The sequence below is a fragment of the Callorhinus ursinus genome, unplaced genomic scaffold (assembly GCF_003265705.2).
Source record: "Callorhinus ursinus isolate GAN/ISIS: 27379988/994484 unplaced genomic scaffold, GSC_fseal_2.0 scaffold115, whole genome shotgun sequence".
Taxonomy (NCBI): Eukaryota; Metazoa; Chordata; class Mammalia; order Carnivora; family Otariidae; genus Callorhinus; species Callorhinus ursinus.
In genome coordinates, this window is record NW_027397177.1 from 841,435 (window position 1) to 866,484 (window position 25,050).

General features: G+C 53.1%; 2 protein-coding genes across 4 annotated transcripts in view; one reads left to right on the forward strand and one right to left on the reverse strand.

Annotated features, from left to right (window-relative positions):
• Positions 1-5,342, reverse strand: part of TXNRD2 (thioredoxin reductase 2) — a 48,278-nt gene extending 42,936 nt beyond the window's left edge. Inside the window, exons 1-2 of one of the 3 annotated variants that reach the window (XM_073889707.1) lie at positions 5,286-5,342; positions 1,537-1,602 (exon numbers count right to left, since the gene is read on the reverse strand). Coding sequence is in view for 1 of the 3 variants with exons in the window: in XM_073889708.1 (XP_073745809.1) it covers positions 1,537-1,605; positions 3,215-3,221 (76 nt within the window). In the remaining 2 variants the exon portion in view is untranslated. Of the gene's footprint in view, positions 1-1,536; positions 1,606-3,214; positions 3,282-5,285 lie in introns of those variants that run through there. The other 2 variants (XM_073889706.1, XM_073889708.1) reach the window with 2 other exon arrangements.
• Positions 5,343-5,345: 3 nt separating this feature from the next.
• COMT (catechol-O-methyltransferase) lies at positions 5,346-24,793 on the forward strand. Its single transcript, XM_025857994.2, has 5 exons — positions 5,346-5,492; positions 18,780-19,065; positions 19,912-20,105; positions 20,459-20,590; positions 23,971-24,793. The coding sequence occupies exons 2-5, from the start codon at positions 18,780-18,782 to the stop codon at positions 24,169-24,171; spliced, it is 813 nt and encodes a 270-aa protein (XP_025713779.1). The 5' UTR covers positions 5,346-5,492; the 3' UTR covers positions 24,172-24,793.
• The last annotated feature ends 257 nt before the right edge of the window (positions 24,794-25,050 follow it).

Sequence of the window (25,050 nt, forward strand, 5' to 3'; positions counted from 1 at the left end):
AGAAACAACCCTGCTGGCACCTTCACCTCGGACTTCCAACCTCCAGAGCGGCCCCAGCAAGTGAATACAGGGGTAATGGATATGTTCGCCAGCTTGACTGGGGTACTTGGTTTCGCAAGTGTGTGCATATGTCAAACCGTAGCAAGTCGTCCACTTTAAACATGTCTGGTTTGTTTTACATCAATTATAGCTCAAGAATGCTGTAGAAGAGCGCCATCATCCACAGGGAGAATGTCGCTGTTACAAAAGCAAAGACAGACTTGAGAACTATTGCGGGTTAGCGGAGATGTGTCTCTGGATACCGGAGTAGACACAACATCTAGGGCTTTCTTCTGCTCCAAGGGACATCGCTGGGACAACTGGCTGTCTGTCCCCTGTTTCTCGCGGTGGCTCTGTAGCCCAGTGGAATGAGGACTCGTGTCCCTCTGTGGGCCCCTATATCCGCTGGGAGACTTCCCAGGTTCCTGCCCCCCACCACAGGCCGGCACCGTCCTCTGCCCCTAGGGGGAAGAGCAGTGGACAGCAAATTTCCTTTATGCTGACTGACTGTGATTCCAAAAACCCAGGATCTGATGGCAGAGAGCTAGAATTTCATGGCCAGGGTGCCTGCTCAACTCCCTTTTGTTGGGGCCCCATTTCTCCCCTGGCTTCCCCCCCCCCATCCACATCTGCCTCCTTATCATTGAGAGAGGCAAGCAGGCCGCCAGGCGTTCCTCCAACACAGTGTAGAGCCCCCAGGGAAATGCTGCGTCTGTTCCCACCCAGATTAGTGGCAACCTGCAACATTAGGTCTCTGGATGCCTCTGGGGCCAGCCCTTTCATTCCACACATCTTTACTGAGCACCCTAGGGTGCCCCCGGCTGTTCTGGGTGTCAGGCTGAGGAGAGAAAGACACAGACAGCAGAACAAACCGTGATCTCTGCGGGACATGCCAGGGCTAAGAATGAGGACAGTGGAGCTGGGGACAGGGACCAGATGGTGAGGCTGTCATTCTAAGTAGGGCCATCTCAGCAGCAAAGACTGAAGGAAGGTGAGTGAACCCTCCAGCTAATCAGGCAGGGAAACAGAAGACCAGGCCGGGCAGAAAGCCAGGGCAAGAAGCAAGGCCAGAAAGACCTTCAGGAAGAATCTGCAAAACACCAAGGCGGCGAGGGGCTGGAGCGGCACAAGAGGGCAAGGTGTGGGTGGTGGGAGACATGTCAGATGGGTGGGGGCAGATCCCATGTGGCCCAGTGCTGGAGCCCAGGAGAACAGGCTAAGACCCGGGATACCATCCTGGCTACTGGGTGCTGCACAGACAACTGGGGAGTGGCAGGGAGTAGGGCACACTGACAAGGGTCCTGGGGTGACTCTGGATGTAGGACCCCAAAGGCCGGCAGGCCAGCTACAGAGATAATGCCCTCTGCATAGCCACACAGGGAGCCTTCTCCACCCAGCTTCAAGAACAATGCAGCCCTCTCGGGGGGGTTGGGGGGGGGGGGCTGAAAACTTGGAGGCCCAACCACACTGGCAGGACGCAGGGCACAGGACACATACCTTCCTTGGCACAGGCCAGGCCGCCAGATCCCCCGCCAATCACCAGGAGATCATAGTCCTGCCGCCCTGCTGGGGAAAGGGGTGAGAAGTGAGAGGAAGGGCCAGGACAAGTCTGGGGCCCGGATCCAGCAAGATGCCACATGATTTCTAAAGGGCAAGCAGTTCTGCCCAGTCAAATGTGGTATGGGATCTATGTTATTGGAGCACAGCCCCCAGCCCGTGATGGTCCGGGGTGACAGCACACCACACATCAGGGTAGAAGGCAACCACAGTATCCATCATCACGCAAACCCTGAAAGTAAGCAATGGCAGGTGAGGGTGGCCCAGGGTGCATGATCACCTTGGCAGCAACAATCAGGTCAAAAAGAATGTAATTTAACTGGCAGGACTGCTCTGAACTTAAACTTCACTGAACATTCTAAGCCAAGACATGGGCTTAAAACACTTCTCTTGAGTCTGTCTTTCGGTTACAACAGTCACCTTTTGTTCTAAGTGAGGAAAAATAAAAAGCAGTCCCTGCATCAGGCAGCACACCCTGGCCTCTCAGAATGCCTGGTGCGCTGCGGGCCCTGGGACAGAAGGGACTCTGAAATGCCTTTCAGGCTCACCATGGTGTCACCTCGGAAGCAACGCACTCCCACACCCAGCCCAGAGGGTCGCTCACATCCCTCCTGCCCTGCAGAAGACGTTATCTGTCTCTCTTCTGCAAACTGCCGGCAGGGAAGGCAGGCAAGAGACAGCCTGAAAGGGGGAGTGGGGGGGGGGTAGGTGAGGAGCAGGTGTGTCCTTAGGTGTGACCAGGCGGTCCGAGCTCTGAGCCAGGGGCCAAGCCTGAGATACCCAGCACCACGCACCGGCCCACTCCCTGTAGCAAAAGGAAGAAATAATAGAAAATCATCAGTATGTGGGGAGGGAGAGGAGGGTGCAGACTGCTGCGTTGTGTCTAGAGCTGACCGCAGCTCCTGGGCAAAGCAGCCGGTCCTGTGATCCAATCCGGCTCTGCCACCCAAGGCCAGGGCGGCTGCCCCCACACCACCCTGGAGCCTGAGATGTGAAAAGACTGTATCTGCCTTTGTGGCCACCTTGACCGTCCTGGTGGGCAAGGCTGTAGAGAATACTCCTGAGGTCCTGTGCCCCTCAGGGACCTCGGCTTTGTAGGTCCCTGTGCTCACAGACTGGGGCCCAGAAACTGAGCTCCTGCAAGGACACAGGAGCTCCAGCCTAGAGGCGGCCCTGGCCTGCGGCTGATGAAGCTAGGGGAGCCGCCCCCGGGAGCTGTGTCCAGATGCCCACCTGGTGGCCTGCTGCTAGCCTGCCCTGTGGAGAGGCTTCACCATATCCACCCCAAAGCCAGGCCCACCCCCAGCTTTGTACCCACCCCAGCCAAGGCCACCTGAGATGTGTGCCCAGGCAAACATGGGACCGAACGGAGCCAAGGCTCCGTTCAAACAGCCAGTCCAAAGGGGGCTCAATTCCAAATTCAACCCAGGGGCTCTGAAGAGGCCTAAACTTTGTCAGTTATTCTGGTGGCTTTGATATGACCCCAAAGAACCGGAGACAGACTGCCGGTGGGAGAGAAGCAGCTGCTGGACCCTGAGGAGCGCGCACATCTCTCCCTTCCGCTGCTCCGTGGTGGGGGAAGGGGACGTGAAACTTTTGCCCAGGACAATGCCTCTACCTTCCATTGCAGATGCTGATGCTGGTCCTTCCTGCCGACAGAACAGGGTCCCGGCTAGCTCCGACTGTCCCCAGCTCCACACTGTGTCCCCTCTGCCTGCTATCAGGCAGAGGGCAGGGCGAGCAACTGGCCACATGGAGTGCGAGCTTATCTCTGTGGGTTTGCCCTCCCCGCCTGCCGTGCATACCCAGGAGCCCTCTCAGTCGGATAAACACTTGGAAGAGGAACCTACCTCAAGGACCGGTAAGGCGGATGAGGTGGGTGCTGCTCTACACGGGCTACCTGGGGACACACCACTCCAGTGCCCTGGGCAGTCTTCCAGCCTCCCCTTCCCCACCACACGTTCAGAGCTCAGTCCTGGAAAGGTCTGTCTTCTCTTTGCTCTGAACCCATTGTCCTTTAATTGTCTGCTCCCCTCTGAACCGGGGGCCTGGCACCCAGCAAGTGCGGCAAGGCTGACTGAATGGTGCCCCACTCCGGGAGCACAAGCGGAGGCTTTGCTGTGTGCTCACAGGCACACTGGCCACCTCAGGGAGCCACCCTGGGAGTCCTCTTGTACTGTCCTCCCCACCGTGCATTCTTTCCTGGTTAGCAGGTGTTAGGGGACAGGTGACACCACAGGTAGTGTCATTCCGGTTCCTGTTCAGGAGTGGCATGTGCCACCCCCAAACCTGGGATGGCACAGGTGCCTTCCTGCTCTCAGTTGGAAAGCGGGGCTCAGATGGAAGAGGAGGCTCAGAATCAGCCCTGCACATCTTTGTTGGGTGTTGGCGCTGTGCTCTGGCCCTGTCAGGCCCTCACCGCTGCAGCTAAGAAAGCTCTAGCTAAGGAAGCTTGGGGCTTCCTTCCCCTTGCTGCCCAAGGACCATGGGGGCAGAATCTTTGGTGCTGCCCCGCTGGATACAAAAAGCTCCACCCCAAAGCCATCCTGCTCTGCTGCAAGGCCAAGGTTACAGGGGCCTGAAGGGCCCTGGACTTGTAATGGCAGCAGCAGCATCTTTTACTTGCATCAGAAGGGGTGAGGGCCCCACCGCACCGCTGCATTTACCCTCACAAACGTCCCACCTGACTCACGCAGCAAGGATGCTTTCAAAGACTGGGTGCCTTGGCCAAGGTCCCAGGAGTCAGCAAAGCTGCCCTAAGGGCAACCCTATCTCCCCATTTCCCAGGACTCTGCAGGCCCGAGGCTCCCCAAGGCCACAGCGGCACACAGCTTTGCCCTTCCACATCCGCTGTCAGCTTCATTCCACTGCTGGCCAAGTGCCCTGCCACTCCCCACAGCCACCATCTCCATGAAGGAGGCCTCGTTCTTCCCTTGCTCAGGCCCCTCAACACTCCCGCCCCATGGGGAGTCATCCAGGGGCAAGGGGTAGGGGTCGGTCACCGAGCAGGCATGTGGTGGGGAGCACGTCATCACGTGTGGGGCTGGCCATGTCACCATGGCAAATGTGGTGGCACTGTGACTAGCTCTGGGGAGCCCGTCCTGCAGGGTTGGGCATATGACCCAGCACCCAGTCCCTGTTCCGGAGCCTGGCACCACCCCCTGTGCCTGGTTTGGTTGGTGATCCTTGGTGGCTCCAGGAGGACAAGCCGGGTACTGTCCCCCTGCCTCGGGGCACCTGCGAAGCCCTACAAACAGGCAGTGCTCACTGCCCATCAGTTTGTAAGTGTCCCCTCAGAGAGTCCGTGCAGTGCACGTGCTGAGCACCTGCTGTGTGTGCCCACTGGGGTGGCGGGGAGGAGGTGGCCAGGTCTGACTAGTGGGGTCTGCAGGTGGTGGCGTCTGGTAACCTCAGGAGGTGAGCCACCACCCCCATCATCAGGACTATAGTCAATATTGGGCTGGGGGCTGGGGCAGCGAGCACAGATCATCCCCCTCCCCGCCGCCCCCGCAGAACCTCCGGCGGGGTCCCGCAGCTCTTTCCGCATCTGGAAAGGGGGCTGGGGTGGGTGGAAGCCGGCAAACAGCGGTCCCAGCCAAGTGCTGCCCGCGGGGACACCCCCACGTGGACAACCCCTGGCGGGGACCCCCCGCCCCGCACAGAGAGCCCCCCTCCCCGCCCCGCCCTACCTGCTGCGCTCCGCGCCGCGCCCCGCACCCCGCCCGCCGCCGCCGCCCACGTCCGCCACCGGAAGCGCCCGCCGGGTCCCCGCAGCGCAGCCGCCATCGCAACCCTCGCTGCGCGGGGCCTCTCCTGAGCCCGGGGCTGTCCGCCGCGCTGCCTGCGCTGGCCCTGGGCGGGTCCTCCAGACCAAGGACGCCGCCGCCGAGTGCGAGGTGAGAGCGCAGGCGGGTCGCGGGGAACCGGCCCGGGGTGGGGGGTCTCCGGGCCTGGGGTGGATCTGATCCGGGGTGGGTGGGTCTCCGAAGTGGGGTTGGTTGGGCGGGGGGGGGGGGGGGGCGGTCTCCGGACCTGGGGTGCTTCTGATCGGGGTGGGAGTCTGCGGACCTGGGGTGGATCTGATCCGGGGTGGGGGTCTCCCGACCTGGGGTGGATCTGATCCGGGGTGCGGGGGGGGGTCTCCCGACCTGGGGCGGATCTGATCCGGGGTGGGGGATCTGGGGATCTGTCCTAGGGCGAGGAGCTGCGGATACGGGGTGGGAAATTAGAACCCGTGTGAAAGGATCCGACCTTGGGTGGGAGTCTCTGGACAGAAAACAAGGGGCTGGGATACCAGACTGGGTTGAGGAAGTGGGAGATCTGTGTTGGAGTGGGAAGATCCGACTTGGGGATAGGGTTCTGGACAAGGATAGGGGATCCAGCCTCCTGTGGGGAGCCATACCCTAAGGTGGGGCTGTCTCCTGGGGAGGGCTTTGACTTGATGGGCTTTCAGGGTCAGGGCCTGACTCGCTAAGGGAGGGTCACACTTGGTCTTTGAGCAGGGATCAGACGCTTGGGAGTGGGAGAATTGTGGGCATCCAGGCCCGGAGGGGCTCAGTGATCTTTCCAACAAGTTTTCCCCTGGAAAGGGAAAGTTTTCCAGGAGAAAACTTGGGGTACTGCCAGGCTCTTCCTTTCAGGGGAATGGCTGCCACACCAGAAAGGAAAGTGACCAGATTGGGTCTGGATGGTGTGGCCTCATACCCATGTGAGAATGTTGAGAAAGAGAAAGTCACCCCAGATTGGACCTGACTTACGGTCAAGAGCTGAGTGCCATTCGGGTTTGTTCAGGGGCACTTTTAAAAGGAGAGTGAGTGTGTGGAGGGATGGGAATGACAGGACTTGAGTGAGTCACGGAAGTGAGAAATTACAAAAGTGGGAAGAGGTGGTTTGTGCATGTGACACCCATCCGGATATGCTAAGTGATGCTTATGGAAGTTAGGCTTCCCTGCTTCTACAGAGGCTGGGAGATGAAGCCCTATCTTCAGGTATTGGCTGAAACAGTCATTTCTTTTGGAACCCTTGAGTTTTCTCTGTCACGCACCTTAAGGTGGCTAAAGTCATCCTAAGGATGCAGCCTTGAGCTATTAGACACTAGTATTTGTTCAAGTCTTTATAGGCCAAGGTTGAGACCTAATTGAGAATTCTGAAGGCTCAGAGGAGCCTCGATAGAGTATGGTCAAGGAGAGAGTCTTTGGCAGGTGCCCCTCTTGTTGAAGGAAAGAAGAGGTATTCTGTCTGCTGAATAATACAAGCTTGTTTTCCATTTGATCACCTTTTGTTGAACCAACTGTTGGGACTTGGTAGTAGAGGATATTTGCTGGACGATTACAGTGATCAGGCATATAATGAGGGACCTTTCTATGGAAACAGAAAGGAAAGCGAAGATTAATGGTCAGAGCTGAACATAAACCTGGTTTTTGATCCCTACAGGTGGCCAGTTGGGACGAGTTTAGACATTGATGTGTAAACATCTCTAGGTTATGGGGTGAGGGCCAATCCAGTGGATTTCCCAGTTTGTAGTTTGAGTGTTTGTGGTGATAGTATAGACATAAGTGTCACAGTCAAGGTTATTTCCCAGAGCAGAACATGGAAGATGTGGGAGTTTCCATGGGCTGGCAGTGGCCCATGCAGCCGCAGTTCCAGGAATGCAGGCGGGCACACACAATTTGTTGCGATGATGATCTCCTTGAAGATTTTATCAAGTTCATGCAGGGCTTTTTCAGATCCTGGAGGAAAAGGGGCAGCAACAAGATAACTGGAGTCCCAGGAAGGGTCTGGGTAGTCAGATTTTCATTCTCAGTGATGCCAAGTGAGGAGGGAAGGAGGAAAAATTGGAAACATCATTTTGGAGAGTTGTAGCCGGATACTGAAGGAAACTAGAACTGAGGGTTTGGTAAGGGCTGACAAAACGTGTAAGATGGCAGGATGGCAGTACCAGTCACAGGTAGTAATAGTAAAACCTCGAACACTATAAACAGAGTTAGAATCTGATAACCCACAAGGGTGTATTATTTTTCCCCATTGAGACATAACATTTCCCTCTAGAGCCATCTCCCTTTTTGATCAAAGATAATCAAAGGAAGGGGCGTCTGGATGGCTCAGTTAAGTGTCCGACTCTTGATTTCGTCCCAGGTCGTGATCTCCAGGGTGTGGGATCCAGCCCGGTGTCGGGCTCCATGCTCAGCGGGGAGTCTACTTCTCTCTCTCTCCCGCCCCCTCCTCTGCCTCCAAGCCCCCCCTTGTGTGTGCTCGCACACTTTCTCTTTCAAATAAATAGTAAATCTTTTTTTAAAAAAAGACAGTCAAAGGAAGATTATTCTTGTGTACAAAATAATTCTGGTCTCATTAAATTTGGCCTGATTATTTACACAAGTGCAGCAAAAATGGCAGTTGACCACATAGACCTTGTTAAGTTTGCTTTGTGGAACTTTTTATGGGGAATCTCAGATTGGAATTTTAAAAGCCTTTTCAAGGCTAGGAAGCCAAAGCAAGAACTTACCATCAGACTTCACCTGTAGATTCGGGTGAATTCCACTCTTCTCAAGGTCCCCCAAATATCTTAGGGTTCCTGGATCTGCCAGGAAGTGACCTTCCTTACTCACCTGTAAGGCTGGGAATCTCTGTAAGCCAAGTACCAGGCTGGTTTTTTTCGAGAGGACTTTGTAAGCATTGCTCCTTGTAAAGTCGACTGCAGTTCCTCAAAACCTGGTCATGTCTGATACCATGCATCATTTTCAAATATGACATTCCTTGGTTATATAACCAATGCTTTAAAATTATGTCCTATTGCAAAGAGGACAGATTCTTATTGAACCTATGCAAAAAACTATATTGCCATGAAAATAAGAATACTCAACAATAGTTTCCAATTTTTGGAGGAATCAAGCAGGGAGAAGATAAATGCTTCAGTTTTGTTTACAAAAGTATAACTTGCTAGAGTGGAATGACTCACAGATAGCTTAAGAGAAAAAAAGAAAGGGTGCTTTTTTATATCCAGAAAATAAAACACTAACGAGCCAAGAATATTCCAGACAAAAGCCATATAAAATTATAATCATCTTTTATCAGTTCATCCAATTCTGTTTAGTTAATTCTTCTCTAGTTTTGACAAGCCCATAGTTTTCTCCACTAGAGTTCTGAGGCACCTTACTCAGTCCCATGAGATGATCTCAAGAGTTATTGAAGCAAGGCCGTTGGAAGTCTGTACCCCAGGTACCTGTCATAGTCCTTTCCACGGGTCTTGGAGATAGTCTCTTTCTGTTGAAGACGAAGCACTCTGGCCTGTAGCTGATTGCAAATGCTTTTGAAGAAGAATCAGAGCAAAACAAAAACTATCTGTGGGTAACAAAGACTGAAAATGGCCAGGAGTTAAAGATTTGGTGGGAGTCCCTTATAAAAATAACACAATTGACAAGGAAACTTGATAGTTTCTGTAACATACACACCATTTAAAGTATTAACTGGAATGATGACTGATAACAATATACCAGAATATTGCATGGTCAGTGAGGGCACTCACAAATTTACAGGAACTTTATGTAAATTCTGACATCCTGATATTAATAACATCAACTCACAAATATAACTTTTGGAAGGTTAAGCAGCATGTCTTAATTTGACAATGACTTTCATGAAATCCAGCGTGTTGATTAAAACAGTATTGTTTAACTCATCTCTTTTATGAGGTGAAAAAACAAACCCTTTGAGATCTTCCAGAGGCCCTCTGGGAAATCCCAAAGCCAGTTTGAAATCAAGAAAATAACTTCATTTAGGATTTGATTTGGGGAAGGCAGAGTTGTCAAAAATATCGAAAGGTGTGAATGCTTGGCTAAATAGGATCCCAGGTCACTGTGAAACAATTTTTTGGTGATTTACCTGACCTAAGTGACAATAAAAGAATTCATAAGTAAACATAGGAGATAACATGATTGTTTAAAAAAAAACAACAACCTGGCTCTTTTGCCAGTGAGAAGACTAGATTATCTTATGTAAACAAGGACATGGTAATGACGACATGAAACACAGGAAATTATTTTGATAGGAGAGAATCTTTGTTTCCACAAAAGGGAAAGGTTGTTAACATTACTCAGAGGGTAAAGAAAAACCTTTCATAATCTCTTGTTAAAAGCAGACCAGTAATCCAAGACGTTTTGTTGCTTTAGCAGAGAGAAAACCAAACTCTAGTTTTACATTAGTATGTTATTGATAGTAAAGCTCATTTCAAAAACTTTATATATAAATCCATTTAATCTTAGCCAGCTTTGACCTACAACTTCCTATATCCATTCAGGTTCTTGTCCTATACTTTCCCTTTTTGAAAATGTAACCCTAGGATAACATTACTATCCTTCTTTCCTTAACAAAAACAAATCCTACATTCTTTGCATACTTTTCATGTGAAACACATGCTATTTTCCTCAAATTCTTTGTATGCAAAGGTGTTTCGCTTCGCCTTATTGTTTGTAGTAGTTGTTTTATTTTCATATACTGATTATAACTTTTAGCCATTCGCCAGCTTTATTTTACAGAGAAAACTAGGAAGTAGATAATTATGAATCATCAGTCATACACCAGTATTCTGTAACAGATGAGCAGATTTTATGAGTATGCCATGTCATAATCTGTAGAGGTATATACTCTGAATAGTACAAATATATCTTTTTAAGATTTTATTTATTTGAGATAGAGAGCAAGAGACAGCACGAGCAGGGGGAGGGGCAGAGGAAGAGGGAGAAGCAAGCTCCCTGCTCAGCAGGGAGCCTGATGGAGGGGGGAAGGCTCTGTCTTAGGACCTCAGGATCACGACCTGAGCCAAAGGTAGATGCTTAAGCAACTGAGTCACCCAGGCGCCCTAAAACTTAAGCTGTGATTAATAATGAGTGTTTCAGCACTTTATCTTATGTAGAAATTATGTATTCAATGACTATCTGTTATTTGACTTGGCATAACTCTAAGGTTGCAAATTACCAGAAAGATTTTGGAGACAGTTTTTAGAAGCAGATACGTGTATATACGTATATATTTTAAGTAATCTCTATCCCCAACATGGGGCTTGAACTCACGACCCCAAGATCAAGAGTCACAGGCCCTACTGACTGAGCCAGCCAGGTGCTTGGAGGCAGATATATTATAAAACAACGATAATTGTTGAGGGGCACCTCAGTGGCTCGGCTGGCTGACCAGGTCTTAATTTCAGCTCAGGTCATGATCTCAGGGTCATGGGAATGGCCCTGCACTGGGCTCCAAGCTCAGCGAGGAGTCTGCTTGAGGTTCTTTCTCTCTCAAGTAAATAAATAAATCTTTAAAAAAAGAATAGGAACTCAGTTTGATGAAAATCGGATTTGTCATGTGCAATCTTAAACATTGAGTAGATATAATATTAGCTTATTTGACTAGTAAGCCAAAGTAGAATAAAAATGTATGTTTGTATTATATTTAATGTTGATAACACTGAAGATATACCTGTTTCATTAAATCAACAATATTAAGCTAGTCTTATTTACCAAAGATTACCCAAATTATGTACACTTGAATAACAGTTAAGTTGGTTCTTATATTTCTGGGAGTTTGGGGAAGATTTAATTTATTTAAGTGCTAATTTTTCTCTAAGCCAATTAGATAAAGATAGAACTACTTTAAGGGATTTTATAAATTAATTTGGTAATACCTCTGGAGGTAGAGAGATACTACACACACACGTGTGTACATACATACATAAACACACAGACAGATGCAAATGGAGATCTTATGGTTTTCATTTAAAACTTTTAGCCATGCATGAGGCATAAATACAATTATATAAAACTCACTAGTTTATATAAGAGTTGGACCTTGTCTTTGTTTCATTATATATATATATATATATTTTTTTTTTAAGATTTTATTTACTTTTTGACAGAGACACAGCGAGAGAGGGAACACAAGCAGGGGGAGTGGGAGAGGGAGAAGCAGGCTTCCCACTGAGCAGGGAGCCCAATGCGGGGCTTGATCCTAGGACCCTGGGATCTTGACCTGAGCCAAAGGTAGACACCCAACGACTGAGCCATCCAGGCGCTCCTCATTTTATATTTTTGTCTGAATTGTGTTTCTAGCAGATGGAGCAGGCTAGTTACCTGTTCAATATGAGGGCTAAAGCTTTTCACCAGTGTTCATGGAGGAGGCCTTTAAGATCTTTTTGCCCTGGTATATAATCTTATGGAGGCTGTGGACTAATGTCTGTTTCCACTTGGCTTTTTTTTTTCTTATTCAACCTCAGGTGGTTACTTTTGGGGGTCCTTGAGTCTTTTGAGAGCCCCCGAGGGGGCAGGAGGGTCTATATGCCAGTGACTATGGGAGCTGAGGGGCTGGAGGAAAGGGGAAGGTCTGGCAGGTGGGCGGGAAGGAGGAGGTAGGGGCTTGCAGGGGTCATATCAGAGGATGCAGCGGAGCTGGAGGGAGAACAAAGGTGGTACGGGAGGAAGGAGGAGCAGAGGAGATGGAAGGGAGAGGTCTCAGGAGCCACTTTGGGGAGATCTGCAGTTTCCCACGAACGCCATTGAAGTTCCAAATTATCCTTAGTGAAGTCATACCAATCGGAAAGGAAGTGGACAGAATTAGTACCATGGTGGCACATTGTCAGCAGGGGTGCGAGAAGGGGGTTTCAGTCAACTGAGAAGCTCCCGTGGGAGGAGCACGATCAACCAAGGAGACAAAAAGTCCTCCCCAGAAGCCAGGAAGTACTTCCAGCCCAGGAGCTACCGTTTGGAAGCCTGGCCTCTCACCCAGCCTCTGAGAGTATATTCAGAATCATGGAATCGAAACCTGCCCTCGCTGCTGTAATGGACGTTTGTCGGAGCACTGGATTAGGAGTCCAAATCACCACCAGATGCCCTAAATGAGCGGCGGACCAGAGACGGAACAAAGGGCTGCCATCCAGCCTTTGAGGAGTAAAATGGGGAGTCCGCATTCAGTTCGCTCATGGGCAGGGCTGGAGGCAGACAGTTGCTGGGGCTTTGCTGATAGTGTTCATGAGCTGCCAGAACTGTCCCAGTCCCCAGACAGAGTGGGATGTTGGGCTTTGCCCTGTACGCCGGCCTGGGGGGCAGGCGGCCAACCACCCCTCCCTGGACGCTCACCCTGGCAGGCCTCTCCTGGCCCACTCCACCCCCATCCTTTCTGTCTTCCCCACAGGGATCCTGGCCAGCCTGCCTGTTGTTGCCCCAGAATGTTCTGTGCACTCTGAGGCCTGTCCTCCATTCAGAGCCAAGACAGCTGGCCCTGCTTCTAGTGCGTGAGCCCGTCGACCAGAAGCGGGGCTGGGCCTGTGGTGGGGGTCCTCCAAGAAGCAGGTGCCAAGACAGGGTCAGATGTGACTGGGGGAGCTGGGATGCTCGGCCCTGCAGCTCTTGGTCAGGGAGGTGGCCTGCATTCCCTCTGGCCTGGACTTCTGATACTCCTGCAGCCTCAGGCACAAGGACCATCCTGGCCCTCCCTCGTTTCCAGAACAAGTGTGGGCGGGGACCTGCTCTTCAGAAGGAGGTGATGGCAATGTGGGCATAACAGCAGATCCTCAGCTGGGGACAAAACGGTCTAGTGAACTCTCACGGGTTTTTTCAATGAGCCTAGGAATGATGTCACACAATTGATTCATCTTTTTACAGAATTGTAAGAGTCTCGGTAACTTATCCACTGACGGTTGCTTGCAATATATTTATGAAAAACATTTTCATTTCCTTTAGAGAAAAAAAGAGTGTCATCTAGGATATGTTAAATGCATAAAAGAACACTGACTAGCTGACACAAGGGATAGACCATCTGGCTACGAAGCAGAGAGAGAGATAGAAGCAGCACCGAGGTACCCATCCCACAGGGCTAGAGCTTAAGAACTGAGTGGGCAAGGAAGGGGCAGATCCGGCAGGGAGTGGAGCCCCCCCCGCCACGCACATGTTATGGGGCCAGGCCTCGGTGAAATTGTACCGTGTGTCAGGCTGGATATAGAGAAGCACTTTTGTCACAAAGGATCATGGAACTGAAGGTCCCGGGCCCAGTGGCTCTGGGTGTCAGGGGCCCATGCGCCTGTCCCCACCTTGGATCAGGTGTGGCTGGGGGTCTTGGCCCAGCTGCCAAGCATCTTGATTGCCCCGGTTGGGCCTGGAGGATGATAAACGGTGATCAGAGTTGATGGAGGTTATGGTTTTGTGGTTGCAGGGGGAATACTGAAGGACGGGCTTATGATAAGGAGGGTTTGGGGCTGGGTGTTTTTGCCCTGTGGGGAGAGAGGTCTGTGAAGAGATCGATGCTGGCAATACACCATAGGCCTGTCGGAAGGAAGCACACCGGCAGGCAGACTCTGCTGAGACAGGAAGGCCCCTTCCACTGCCTCCGGGAAGGACCATGAGTATGTCCCTCCCAGGTGTCCATGCTGCACCTGCCCCCCCCCGCCGTTGCCCCCCACAGCCAATCAGCAGGGTTAGGGCAAGAGACTCCTGAGCGCCCTGGGTCCCCCAGGGAGATGGGAGCAGCGGTTGATTTTCTGGATCCTGCTTCCTTATGGGGAACGGTGTGTCCCTTTTCCTTTTTTGGAACAGGGAGGGCCAGAAACGGTTGCCTGTTTTGTTGTTTCCCACTGTGTTCTTTTTACTGTAGTAAAACTTAAGTTAGGGACGCCTGGCTGGCTCAGTCAGTGGAGCGTGCATCTCTTCATCTCGGGGTTGTGAGTTTGAGCTCCACGTTGGGTGTAGAGATTACTTAAAAATAAAATTAAAAAAAATACATAAGTTAAAATTTGCCATTTTAACCATTTCAGTGTTACAGGTGTACATTCAATTCAGGGGTATTAAGTACATTCATGGTGTTGTGTAACCATTGTCACTATTTCCAGAACTTTCTTTTTCTCATCATCTCCAAATCAAACACTGTACCCATTCCCCCCGCCAGCCCCCAGCAGCTTCTATTCTACTTTCTTTCTCTATGGATTTGCCTACTCTACAAATTTCATGTGAGTGGAATCCTATAGTATCTATCCTTTTGTGCCTTTGTTTACGTACCATAATGTCTTCCGTGGTTCATCCATGTGGTAGCATGAATCATTGTTTCATTCATGTTAGTGACGAAGTATGATTCATTGTAGGGACACACCACATCCATTCATCTGTTGATAGATGGGCTGTTTGTACCCTTTGGTTGTTGTGAATAATGCCGCTGTGAACATTGGTTCAAGTCCCTGCTTCCAGTTCTTTTGAGTATGCACCCGGGAGTGGCATTGCTGGTCATATGATAGTTCTATATTTAACTTTTTGAGAAACCACCAGACTGTTTCCCACGGCAGCTGCACCACTTCGCATTGCTGTCAGCAGCGCACAAGGGTTCCGGTTTTCCCACATCCTCATCAACATTTGTTATTTAACATTTACCAACTTTTTTTGGAAAATTGCCGCCCTAAAGGGTGAAATGTGGTATCTTGGGTGGTTTCAATTTGCATTTCCATAATGACTAAGGATGTTGGGCATCTTTCCATATGCTTATTGGTCATTTGTAGATCTTTGGAGAAATGTCCTTTGCCCATTTTCTAATTGGGTTGCTTTTTGTTGTTGCAAAGTAGGAATTCTTTATATATTCAAGACCCCCCCTTTTTTTTGAGAGAGAGCGAGGCATGAGCAGGGGGAGGGGCAGCGGGAGAGAGAGAATTCCAAGCAGCCTCCCCGCTGAGCACAGAGCCCTACATGGGGCTCGATCCCACGACCCCGAGATCATGACCTGAGTCGAAACCAAGAGTCCGATGCTTAAGTGACTGAGCCATCCGGGCACCCCTATATATTCAAGATATTAAACCCTCATCAGATGTATGATTTGCAAATATTTTCTCCCATTCTGTGGGTTGTCCTGAGGTCCTTTGGTTCTTTCGATAATGTCCTTTGATGCTTTTAATTTTAATGAAATTCAATTTATGTTTCTTTTATTGCAGTCATGAAGATTTACTCCTGTGTTTTCTTCTAAGAGTTTTATAGTTTTAGCTCTGAAAGTCAAGGCTTTGATCCATTTTGAGTTAAATTTGGATGTGGTGTGTAAGAGTCCTACTTTATTCTTCTGCATGTGGAAATCTCTTTGTCCCAAAGCCATTTATTAGAGAGACTGTTCTTTCCCATAGAGTGGTCCTGGCACTCTTGTTAAAAAAATCATTTGATCATAGACGTGAGGGTTTATTTCTGGCCTCTCAGTTTTGTTCTGCTGGCTTGTATGTTTACCTTGTGCTAGTACCACACTGTTTTATTTACTGTAGCTTTGTAGTAAGTTTTGAAATCAGGAAGTATGAGCCCTCCAGTTCTCTTCTTTCTCCAGATTGTTTGGCTATTCGGATTCCAGGTGACCTTTTGGAGGATTTTTCTATTCCTACAAAGAAATGCCATTGGGATTTTGATAGGGGTTGCATTGTATCTGTAGAGGACTTTCACATTGACATCTTAGCAATATCACATCTTCCAGTCCATGAACATGGGATGTCTTGCCATTAATTTGTGTCTCCCTTTATTTCTTTCGTGCTCTCATGATACTAAATGTATCATCTGTGAAAGCCTTATAAAGGCCTAGCTTCTTCAGCCAAACCCTGAAGTCCGTGAGCAGCTTCTCCCTGCACTACCGCCACTGCCCTGAGGTCAACAGCCATGAAAGATAGGAGACCCAGGATCCTGCGCCGAAGCTTTGCCTCCAACCCTTGATGTGGTCAAGAAACCATGTTTGAAACTGTGCTCGGCAAGCCACTTAAAAAGTTTCCCTTACGGCTTGTTTTGAACACATACAAAACAGAGAGGATCTGAGAGTTGCCACTTGGCTTCTGTGCTCTGGCCTCCTGGCCAGGGGTTGAGTTTCCTTTATCCTCCTGATGATCCCCCCTCCCCGCAGAATGGTTTAAAAGTCCCAGCATTGCCCTTTCTGTTTGCATGTCTGTTGGGTAACCAGGACTCAGAGCCAAAGCAGAGCCATCTCCCGGGTGTGGCCCCTCCCTGCGCCCTCCTATCAGCCCTGAGGTACACAGTGCTGTGCAAACAGACAGATCTAGAGATTAGAGATTTACAAGCCAGATTTTTAACACAAGCCAAGTATCATGGAGATTGAAATTTATAGTTTATGACCCCAGAGTCCAGCAAGTAATTGGTTACCTAAGTAGAATGTTACCTATTTTTGATATTTATTTCCAACATTTACTGGATGTTTTTTTAAATGCAGAGAATAAAACAGAGTGGCCCATTGTATCATCACCCAAACACTACTACGAGTAATAATAGTAATGACAAAGCGACACAGGTGTGTGGTTAAGAAACCCTAAGCAGTAGAAAGTTCCAGTTCCTTCAGGCTGCAGGGGCCTCCCCTCACTGTTTCTTGTCAGCTGTCCCCCAGAAGAGAGATACTCCGCCCTTATCCACTGTACCCTCCCCCTGTGTGACCCCCTCACCGGCCTCCTGGGTCATGGTGCACGCTGCCCCTCGGGGGCCCTTGCCCAGTGTGGGCCCCAGAGCTGTGGCAGACAGGACACCTGATGTATACTCTTTCTGACATGGTGGGGCCCAGGGCGCACCCCAGGCGGGGGCACCATGCTCTGGTGCTGAGACTTGCCACACCTGCTCAGGACTTCAAGCCTTCTGCTGTCATCTGTGTCGCTGGTGTCCCAGGCTGAAATCTCACTACCTCTTTGAGGCCTTCAGCTCTCTGAGGACGGAAGGGTGAAGTGCTGCCCTAGTGGGCAAGGCTGGCCTTGAGGAAGTGGCCCAGATATCTGGACCCTGGTCATTTTCAGGTTATGGTTTCTGTCGGTGAGATCTAAAGGCAAAAGAATCCTGCACAAAATTTCTCTGCTTTGCTGCTAAGCTCAGAGAAGGAGTGCACAGACCTGTCCTTGAGCACGGAGGGCAGGAGCCGGCTGGGAGAGTGGTTCACAAGGTCCGGGTGGGCCTGGGAACAGGAGAGCAAGGGTGGGCAGAGGATTGGGGCCCATTGTGTGTGCACACTCTGACCCATTGATAAAGCGTTCACTGTAAGTAGGCCACATGGCCTAAAACACCAGAATCTGGGTATCCACACTCCCTTGGGGCAGAGCCTCAGTTTTCCCTTCCTCTGCCCTGTTCCCCAAACCACCACTGTCTCCTCATGGCCCAGCACGGTGGGGTGTAGAGCCCTCAACGGTCCTCAAGCGCTCTTGCCACCGAGGCCCTCAGCCTGCCTGCTCTCCCGGATGTGCCTTTCCAAATCGGAGCCTCTGGGAGAGCAAGGGCCTGTGTGGTTGCTGGGGTTCTGTGGCCCTTCCTTGTGAGGCACCTCGGAGCGACCCATCGGCCCCGGCAGAAGCTTCCCATGTTCCTCTTTATTTTTGTCCTTTCTCATTTTATAAGGTGTCTTGCCTGAACTCTGAGCATCTGCCCAGAATACCGCAGACTCTGCTCTGTGCTGGCCAGGTGCCCAGGGCTGAGGGGCTCAACCTTGCCTGTGTCTCCAGGGGCCCCGTCTGACTGGATCCCGAGCTACCTGAAGGGAGGTTGCCAGGGGGATGTGGTGCTGTCCCCGTAGTTGTCTCCTACCGCTGGGGGGGTCTCCCTCACCTGTGGTGCAGGCGGCAAGGCGGGCCTTCGCCCAGGGCAGGTGCACCACGGGTGGCTGTCCCTGAGGGGAGTGGTGAGCGGGTCTCTGCCCTGTGTGCCTGGCCTGGGCACCGCCTGTGTTCTTACCTGGAAACTCATTTAAAGGGCCACACGAGTGTCCCAGACTATTCCTGGTGTGAGGACCCAAGAAAGCTGTACACGGACGGGCCTCCCCTGTGCCCACCTCCGTCGGGGCTGTCCGGGAGGGTCCCCAGGCAGGAGGGCCAGACACAGCACCTGCTCTGTGCGCCTGAGGGACAGGAGGTCCCCAGGGGCAGGAAGCTGTTTGGGGGCAGGAGGTCTGCATTCCCTTGGCACTGAGATGGGCCGGGCAACTGGGACACATGGCTAGCCTCTCGAAGGCTCCCATCAGCAATGGGGGGCAAAAGCAGCACCCCCAAACAGAGGAGAGGGTGCGTAAGCCAGGAGGGGCAGGTCTGCACTAATGCTGAGGGGCTTTGAGCCTGCAAGCCGGCTACGGGGCTTCCTGGCCAGCCGCGAAGCCCCGAAGCCCATCACCCTCCCGCTTCTCTCCCTTCCTCCTTACCCCATTGGATCCCCGCCCTGTCTCAGATGCTGGAGGCCCCACCACTGCTGTTGGCAGCCTTCTCACTGGGCCTGGCGCTCCTGGTGCTGGTGCTGTGCCTGCGACGCTGGGGCTTGGCCATACCCCTTATCTACTGGCACGAGCTGGTCCTGCAGCCCCTCCACAACCTGTTCATGGGCAACACAAAGGAGCAGCGCATCCTGCACCATGTGCTGCAGCACGCAGTGGCCGGGGACCCACAAAGCGTGCTGAAGGCCATCGATAGCTACTGCTTGCAGAAGGAGTGGGCTATGAACGTGGGTGACAAGAAAGGTGGGCAGCCCGGCCAGCAGGTAGTGGGCATGGGAAAGGGGACCTCGGGTGGGGCAGCACAGCCTGTAAAGGAGAGGCCTGTTGTTACTGTTTCTGGGTGTTGGGGTGGGGGCTTGCCTGGAGCCCTGGAGGCCTGAGCTACCCACCCAGCTCCTCCCTGGCCAGGGGTAAAGGCTGTGCAGAGGCCCGAGCATCCACATCACTGTCCTCGTGGGGAGGGACGGACGTTCGATAAACTGCGCGGGACCCTTTCTTGCCACACAGTGACTCAGCTGACATTAGTCGGTAGGCCTGGCACTGGCATGCCTTCTCATGGAGCTGGGTGACACCAGCTGTCCCTGCTGGGCATGAGGGTGCACAGAGCTCCTGGGACTCTGCTCCGCCCAGGCCCCAGGGCCACCTCCTGACCTTTGGACTCCAGCCTGGGGCACGGGCCTGTGCTGCGCTACACCCCAGGGAGCTGGGCCCTGGGGACAGATGAGATAGCCAGTGTCCAGCCCCCTTAGAGCCTCTGACAGTGTCCAGCCCGGGGGGAGGGGGCAGGGAGGCCCTGAGTGCAGCCCGTGGGCACAGTGGGGTGAGGGCTTCCGCAGGGGGCAGCTCTGGGTTAGGATGAGTTGGGCTCAGTCAGGAACCATGCGAAAGAGAGGGACCAGCGTGTGCTGAGAGCCAGAGGCCTGAGGGACCCTGGAAGCTCAGAGGGCGTGTTTAGTGTGATGGGGGGGCAGTGGGGGGTGGGGGAGGCAGGCATCGGGAGGGGCCGATGCTCAGTCTGGAAGGAGCAGGTCCAGGACCAGGAGTGGGTCACTTCCCTCTGCTGTGCTCAGGCTCTCCTCCGCCCCGCAGGTCAGATCTTGGATGCAGTGGTGCAGGAGCAGTGCCCGCGGGTGCTGCTGGAGCTGGGCGCCTACTGTGGCTACTCGGCCGTGCGCATGGCCCGCCTGCTGGAGCCCGGGGCGCGCCTGCTCACCATTGAGATCAACCCGGACTACGCCGCCATCACCCAGCAGATGCTGGACTTCGCAGGCCTGCAGGACAGGGTGTGTTTCCGCCCCAGGGTGAAGAATGCGGACACGGAGGCGCCAGGGGCTGGGTGCGAGGTGGAGGGGAAGGGCCTGGATCGCCCCAGTGCAGTTCAAGGCCACATTCAGCCTGTTGTACCTGGCCTCATGGTGCCTCCCCGGCCAGGTTTCCCAGAACCCCCAGCAGCTCTGTGAGGGAGGTCTTGCCACCCTGTTCCACAGAGCAGAAAACTCCCAAGGCCGCCCTTGGAGGGAGGGGTAGAGTGGGGACTTACCTCCCCAGAACCCCAAAGGAGAGTGGTGATGACACTCGAGCCGGTGTCCAGGCAGGGCAGTCTGTGAGTATGGGCACTGACAGAGTGCTGTTCCAGGTCACCGTGGTGGTCGGGGCATCCCAGGACTTTATCCCCCAGCTGAAGAAGAAATATGACGTGGACACGCTAGACATGGTCTTCCTCGACCACTGGAAGGACCGGTACCTGCCGGACACGCTCCTCCTGGAGGTGAGTTGTGCAACCACCTGGCCCACATGGGCCTCATTGCTGGCTGCTGGTGCAGGGGCTGCCCTGGCTGGCCCTGGTGGCATCGGTGATTTGGGCAGGGAGTGTGGAGGGCCAGAGGAGGCCTCAAGGGTGGCATGGGGATGGGAGGAAGGGCGTTCTGGGCAGAAGGAGTTGGCTGGGCCTGCTAGGTGGCCTGCGCTGGGTTGACAGGGAGGGGTGAGCACCAATAGGGCATCTCCTGCCTGTTTTCCCCTGAGGCTCCTTATTGCGCAGCCCCCTCCAGCCCTCTGTCCCTGTCCTCACATCGCATCCTGTCCCAGCCCTCAGTGCGGCTGCTTGGCCAGCCACCAGTGAGGCTGCCTCGTTCCCAGGTGGGGCACTGGGCGGGCCCTTAATGAGCTGACACACAGAGCTTTGTATAGATGATCACTACCTTCCCCCACCTCGGCGGTCAAGGTCACACTTAGTGGCTACTTGGCCCTCCACCGGGGGCTGGGATGTTTTGCCCCACCATGGCCTCCCCCTTCTGGTGGTCAGGGAGTGATTCCATGTTGTCTGTCCCATGCTCACCCACCTCAGTTCCCCCATGGGCTGGCCACTCTGCCCGGTGCAGAGGGACTGTGAGTGTGGGCTGCATGGCCACTGGAGCCATGGCTGGAGGCTGGGCAGGACCTTGCACCCAGTGGTTCTAGTGCAGACATGGAGGGCCAGCTGCCTGGCCACGCAGGAAAGAACCTGCCCCGGCCGGGGGTCTTTGAGGGCACAGGATATTGTGGGGATATCCTGGGGCAGTGGGCCAGAGCCACACGTGGAGGGACCTGAACGCCACACACCGGTGGGGACATATGGGGGGTTTTAAGCGGGTGAGGACAAGGTTAGATCTGTCCCCAGAAAAGATCTCTGTTGGGTGTGTGGAGTGTGGGGAGGGATGGCTGTAGAGAGGGTGGTGCTGAGCTCTGAGGGTGGAGGGGGACGGGGGAGCCAGGAGCTAGAAGTTGGACTGGTTACCTGCTGAGACAGGTGCTCAGTCCCCCCTCAGTGGGGGGATGGCAAGGAGACCCTTGGGCGAGGAGCGAGGCAGCTGTGGGGAGCACGGCCGGCTGGGGGAGGCGGTGGCATGAACCTGGACATCAGGTGTTGAGGGCAGAGGCCAGACAGCCAACCCAGCCGGGCCTGCACAGGGAGGGAGGGATTTCAGCAGCTCTGGTGTGTGTGGTAATTGCAGGGCCTGCATTTATAGAAAAGTAGCAAATATTGCCGTTTAGTAACTAGGAAACTAATAGTTTTCTCAGTGCTCCTTGTTCAAAGCTCGTAATTATCTCAAAAGAAAAGAAGTCACGAATTGAGAATGGCTGTGCTTTTTACACACGCATTCTTTAGCCCCGCAGCTGGGCTCTGCGGGCCCTCGGCTTTTGCCAGGTCAGCCTGGCTCTGCAGTGGTCCCGCCATACCTCTCTCGGTCGGGGCCTAGAGGCTGGCAGGGGCAGGTGGCGATTTGAAATTGGATGGCTGCTCTGAGGAGGCCTCAGTGCCATGTCTCATAGGCTCTCCATGGGGCTGCTTGGGTGTCCTCACAACATGGCGGCGGCTGGCTTTCCCTACAGCCAGGGATGGGAGGCAGAAACGGAAGGGGCAACAAGGGAGCCGTGGTGCCTCTGCAAGCATACACCGCCGCTTCTGCCTCCTTCCCTTTGTTAGAAGCGAGTCACTAAGCCCGGTGCCCACCCAATGGAGAAGGAACTGTGGACACAGTTTAAAACCACCTCCAGGAAGGCTGTTTCCTCCCCGCAGGGGTTCGTGCAGCGGGTTCGTTCAGATGCGGTAGGCTTCTGGCCAGAATTCTCCGAGGGGTCTGTGTCCCGGGTCGGGAGGCGTGTGATGGCTGGGGAAAGGCAGGATAGGTGCTGCCTTTTTCTCCCTTCCGTCCAGCTTCCTCAAGGGTGGGTAGGCCCCAGCACCCTCCAAACGTGCCCAAAGCTTCTTTCTTTTGTTCCTTCTTTCCTGGTCAACTCATTTGGTTTCCAGTGTCTGATGACTTTCATGCCACTGACTGTCCCATCTGGGGCCAGCAGGGCCTCCTCAAGTCTGCTCCTGCTCACCTTGTCCGCTTCCGGCTGGAGACCTGAGCTGCCTTTCCGGGGCTTGGGCCCGGGGCGCCTCCTCCGGGACAGTTCTCCATTCTAGGGCTTTCTAGCCAAGACTGCTAGGGAGCTTTCTTTTTACATGAGGAAATGCGCCATGATTCACGGTGGTACTTAACTGTTCAAATTCTGGCTTGTGGGTTGTCTCTCGCCTCACTGACCTCACAGTTGAGTTTTCCACTCGGGCTACGGAGGACCCTTGGCTTCCCCAAGCCCACAGGCTGGAAGGGACCATGGCCACCAGGAGAAGTGAGACACTTGTAAGACTCTGTGCTAGGGCACATCCCTGGGGCGGGGCGGTGGGGGGATGCAGAGTTAAAGCCCATGTTTTTAAGTCACTTAGAGATGCTCCATTGTTTGTGGTCCTGTTGGCAATTTGAGACCTGCTTGGGGTCACTTTGATTTTGCTTTTGAGGTTTCAGATTGCTTATTTTTTTTTAACTTTTATGATCATGTGAAAAAGCAGCTCTATGCTTCCAGAGTTAAATCTAGGACAAGGCAACTGGGGTGACCAGTTGCCCTGGTCTGCCCCTCCCGCACAGGCAAGCAATTCCTCTCCAGCTCTCTTTCCATTGCTTCCTATAATCTAGGCAGCCTTGCCCCCAGCACACCACCCTGGCCATGTCTGTCTGCTCCTTCCTTCTGCAGAGCCCAGGCCCAGGCGCTGGCAGAGAAGGGGCGTCTCACATGCCAGATTTTGGGGATGTTCAGAGCAAAGCCCCGAGGGGCCCCCATCCCTGCAGGGTCACCCTGGTCAGGCCGGTGAGGACCTCCAGTGACAGCGCACAGCAGCCTGTGCACTGGGCACCAGGCATCTCACCTGCAAGAGCCTGGCACCGGGTGACCGAAGGACCCACTGGCCTTGAGTTGGCCCTATGGCCGGAATCCTGGCTCCGTTGTCTCTTCCACTTCCTCATCCAGCTAGCATCACTGAACAACTCCTGTGTGCCTGCCACACGCTGTCCTAGGGGTTGGGGACGCAGGACCTAATGGGGAGCAAAAGAGTTTCCGTCACAGAACCACATTCTCAAGGCAGGACATGTGCTCAGCTGCCAGGGAGGAGATGGAAGGCAGTGGGGAGACCCTTGTGACCCCAGGAGTCAGCCCAGGGCTGACTCATGGCCAGGCAGAGGCCAGTGTATGGAGCCACCATCTCCAAGAGCATTTATCCTCCCAGTTTGGGATGGGCTTGCCGGGCACCTGTCACCCTCACCCTTTCCTACCATCTGTCCCCCGCAGGAGTGTGGCCTGCTACGGACGGGGACAGTGTTGCTGGCCGACAACGTCATCTTCCCGGGAACACCAGATTTCCTGGCATACGTGCGCGGGAACAGCCGCTTTGAATGCACACACTTTCCCTCGTACCTGGAATACTCAAAGGCAGTGGATGGCCTGGAGAAGGCTGTCTACATGGGCCCGGGCAGCCCAACACAGCCTTGACCACCCACCCTGCTCCCGGATCCCTTGCCAAGCCTGAGGGCACAAGGGATGCGCCCCTGCCAACCCGCTTTTGCAGTTCTGGGGTCCAGTGTAGCACACTTGAGGTATGTGAGCCCAAAGCCTGCCGGCCCTGGCCCCTCTACACGGCGACTCTTGGCTGTTGTTACCCCTGGTCTTCCCCAAGTGCGGCCAGCTCACCATACAAAATCATTGCAATAAATCTGTAAAGTATGTATGTAAATACCAGCTCGGGACGGGTGGTGCCCGTGACAGTGTCTCTTGCTCCCACCAGCATTTCAGTCAATAGGGTTTCTTACACGGATGGGTCTTCAGGCATCGACATATGCAGTAGACACTGCAAGTGGGGAACCTGTGGAAGCTGTTGAGCTGGGCACTCGCAGTCTGTCCTCGAGGTTTGCTGTCACCAGGTGGCAGCAATGCCTCAGTGATGGCACCGTGCCCAACAACTCACACCCACTTGTGACTCCTGAGTTCTTTCACCTTTTTAAGAATGAAATGTACCTTCCTTACTAAAATCAGCTCACTACTAATAATCCTGTATACCAGTATCATGTTTAAAAGATGCTAAAAGAGAAATTAAAATTTTAAATATTTAAATAGATCAACTTAGTGCTTTTTAACTGCTCCCCCGCTCCTTCTTTCCTGTGATGCCGTCAGCTAGTGCTCCTCTTCCCTGGATGCTAATGCTGGCCCAGGGGGCTCATGTGGCCAGGCTGAGGTTACCTGTTGCATCCCCATGGGGATGTGGGCAGGCTGAGGTGAGCCCCCATCTGGAGGCTGTCCTGGGAAACTGGAACAGGGCAGCTGGTCAGCCTTCCTGTCCATCTCTGACCAGGCAGGCACTAGGGAACGGTGGAC

Excerpts from the sequence above, each read along its gene's own strand:
- COMT (XM_025857994.2), top strand. The coding sequence starts at position 18,780 with ATGCTGGAGGCCCCACCACTGCTGTTGGCAGCCTTCTCACTGGGCCTG. Across the intron at positions 20,106-20,458 it reads TCGCAGGCCTGCAGGACAGG|GTCACCGTGGTGGTCGGGGC; the intron begins GTGTGTTTCCGC and ends GTGCTGTTCCAG. Across the intron at positions 20,591-23,970 it reads CGGACACGCTCCTCCTGGAG|GAGTGTGGCCTGCTACGGAC; the intron begins GTGAGTTGTGCA and ends TGTCCCCCGCAG.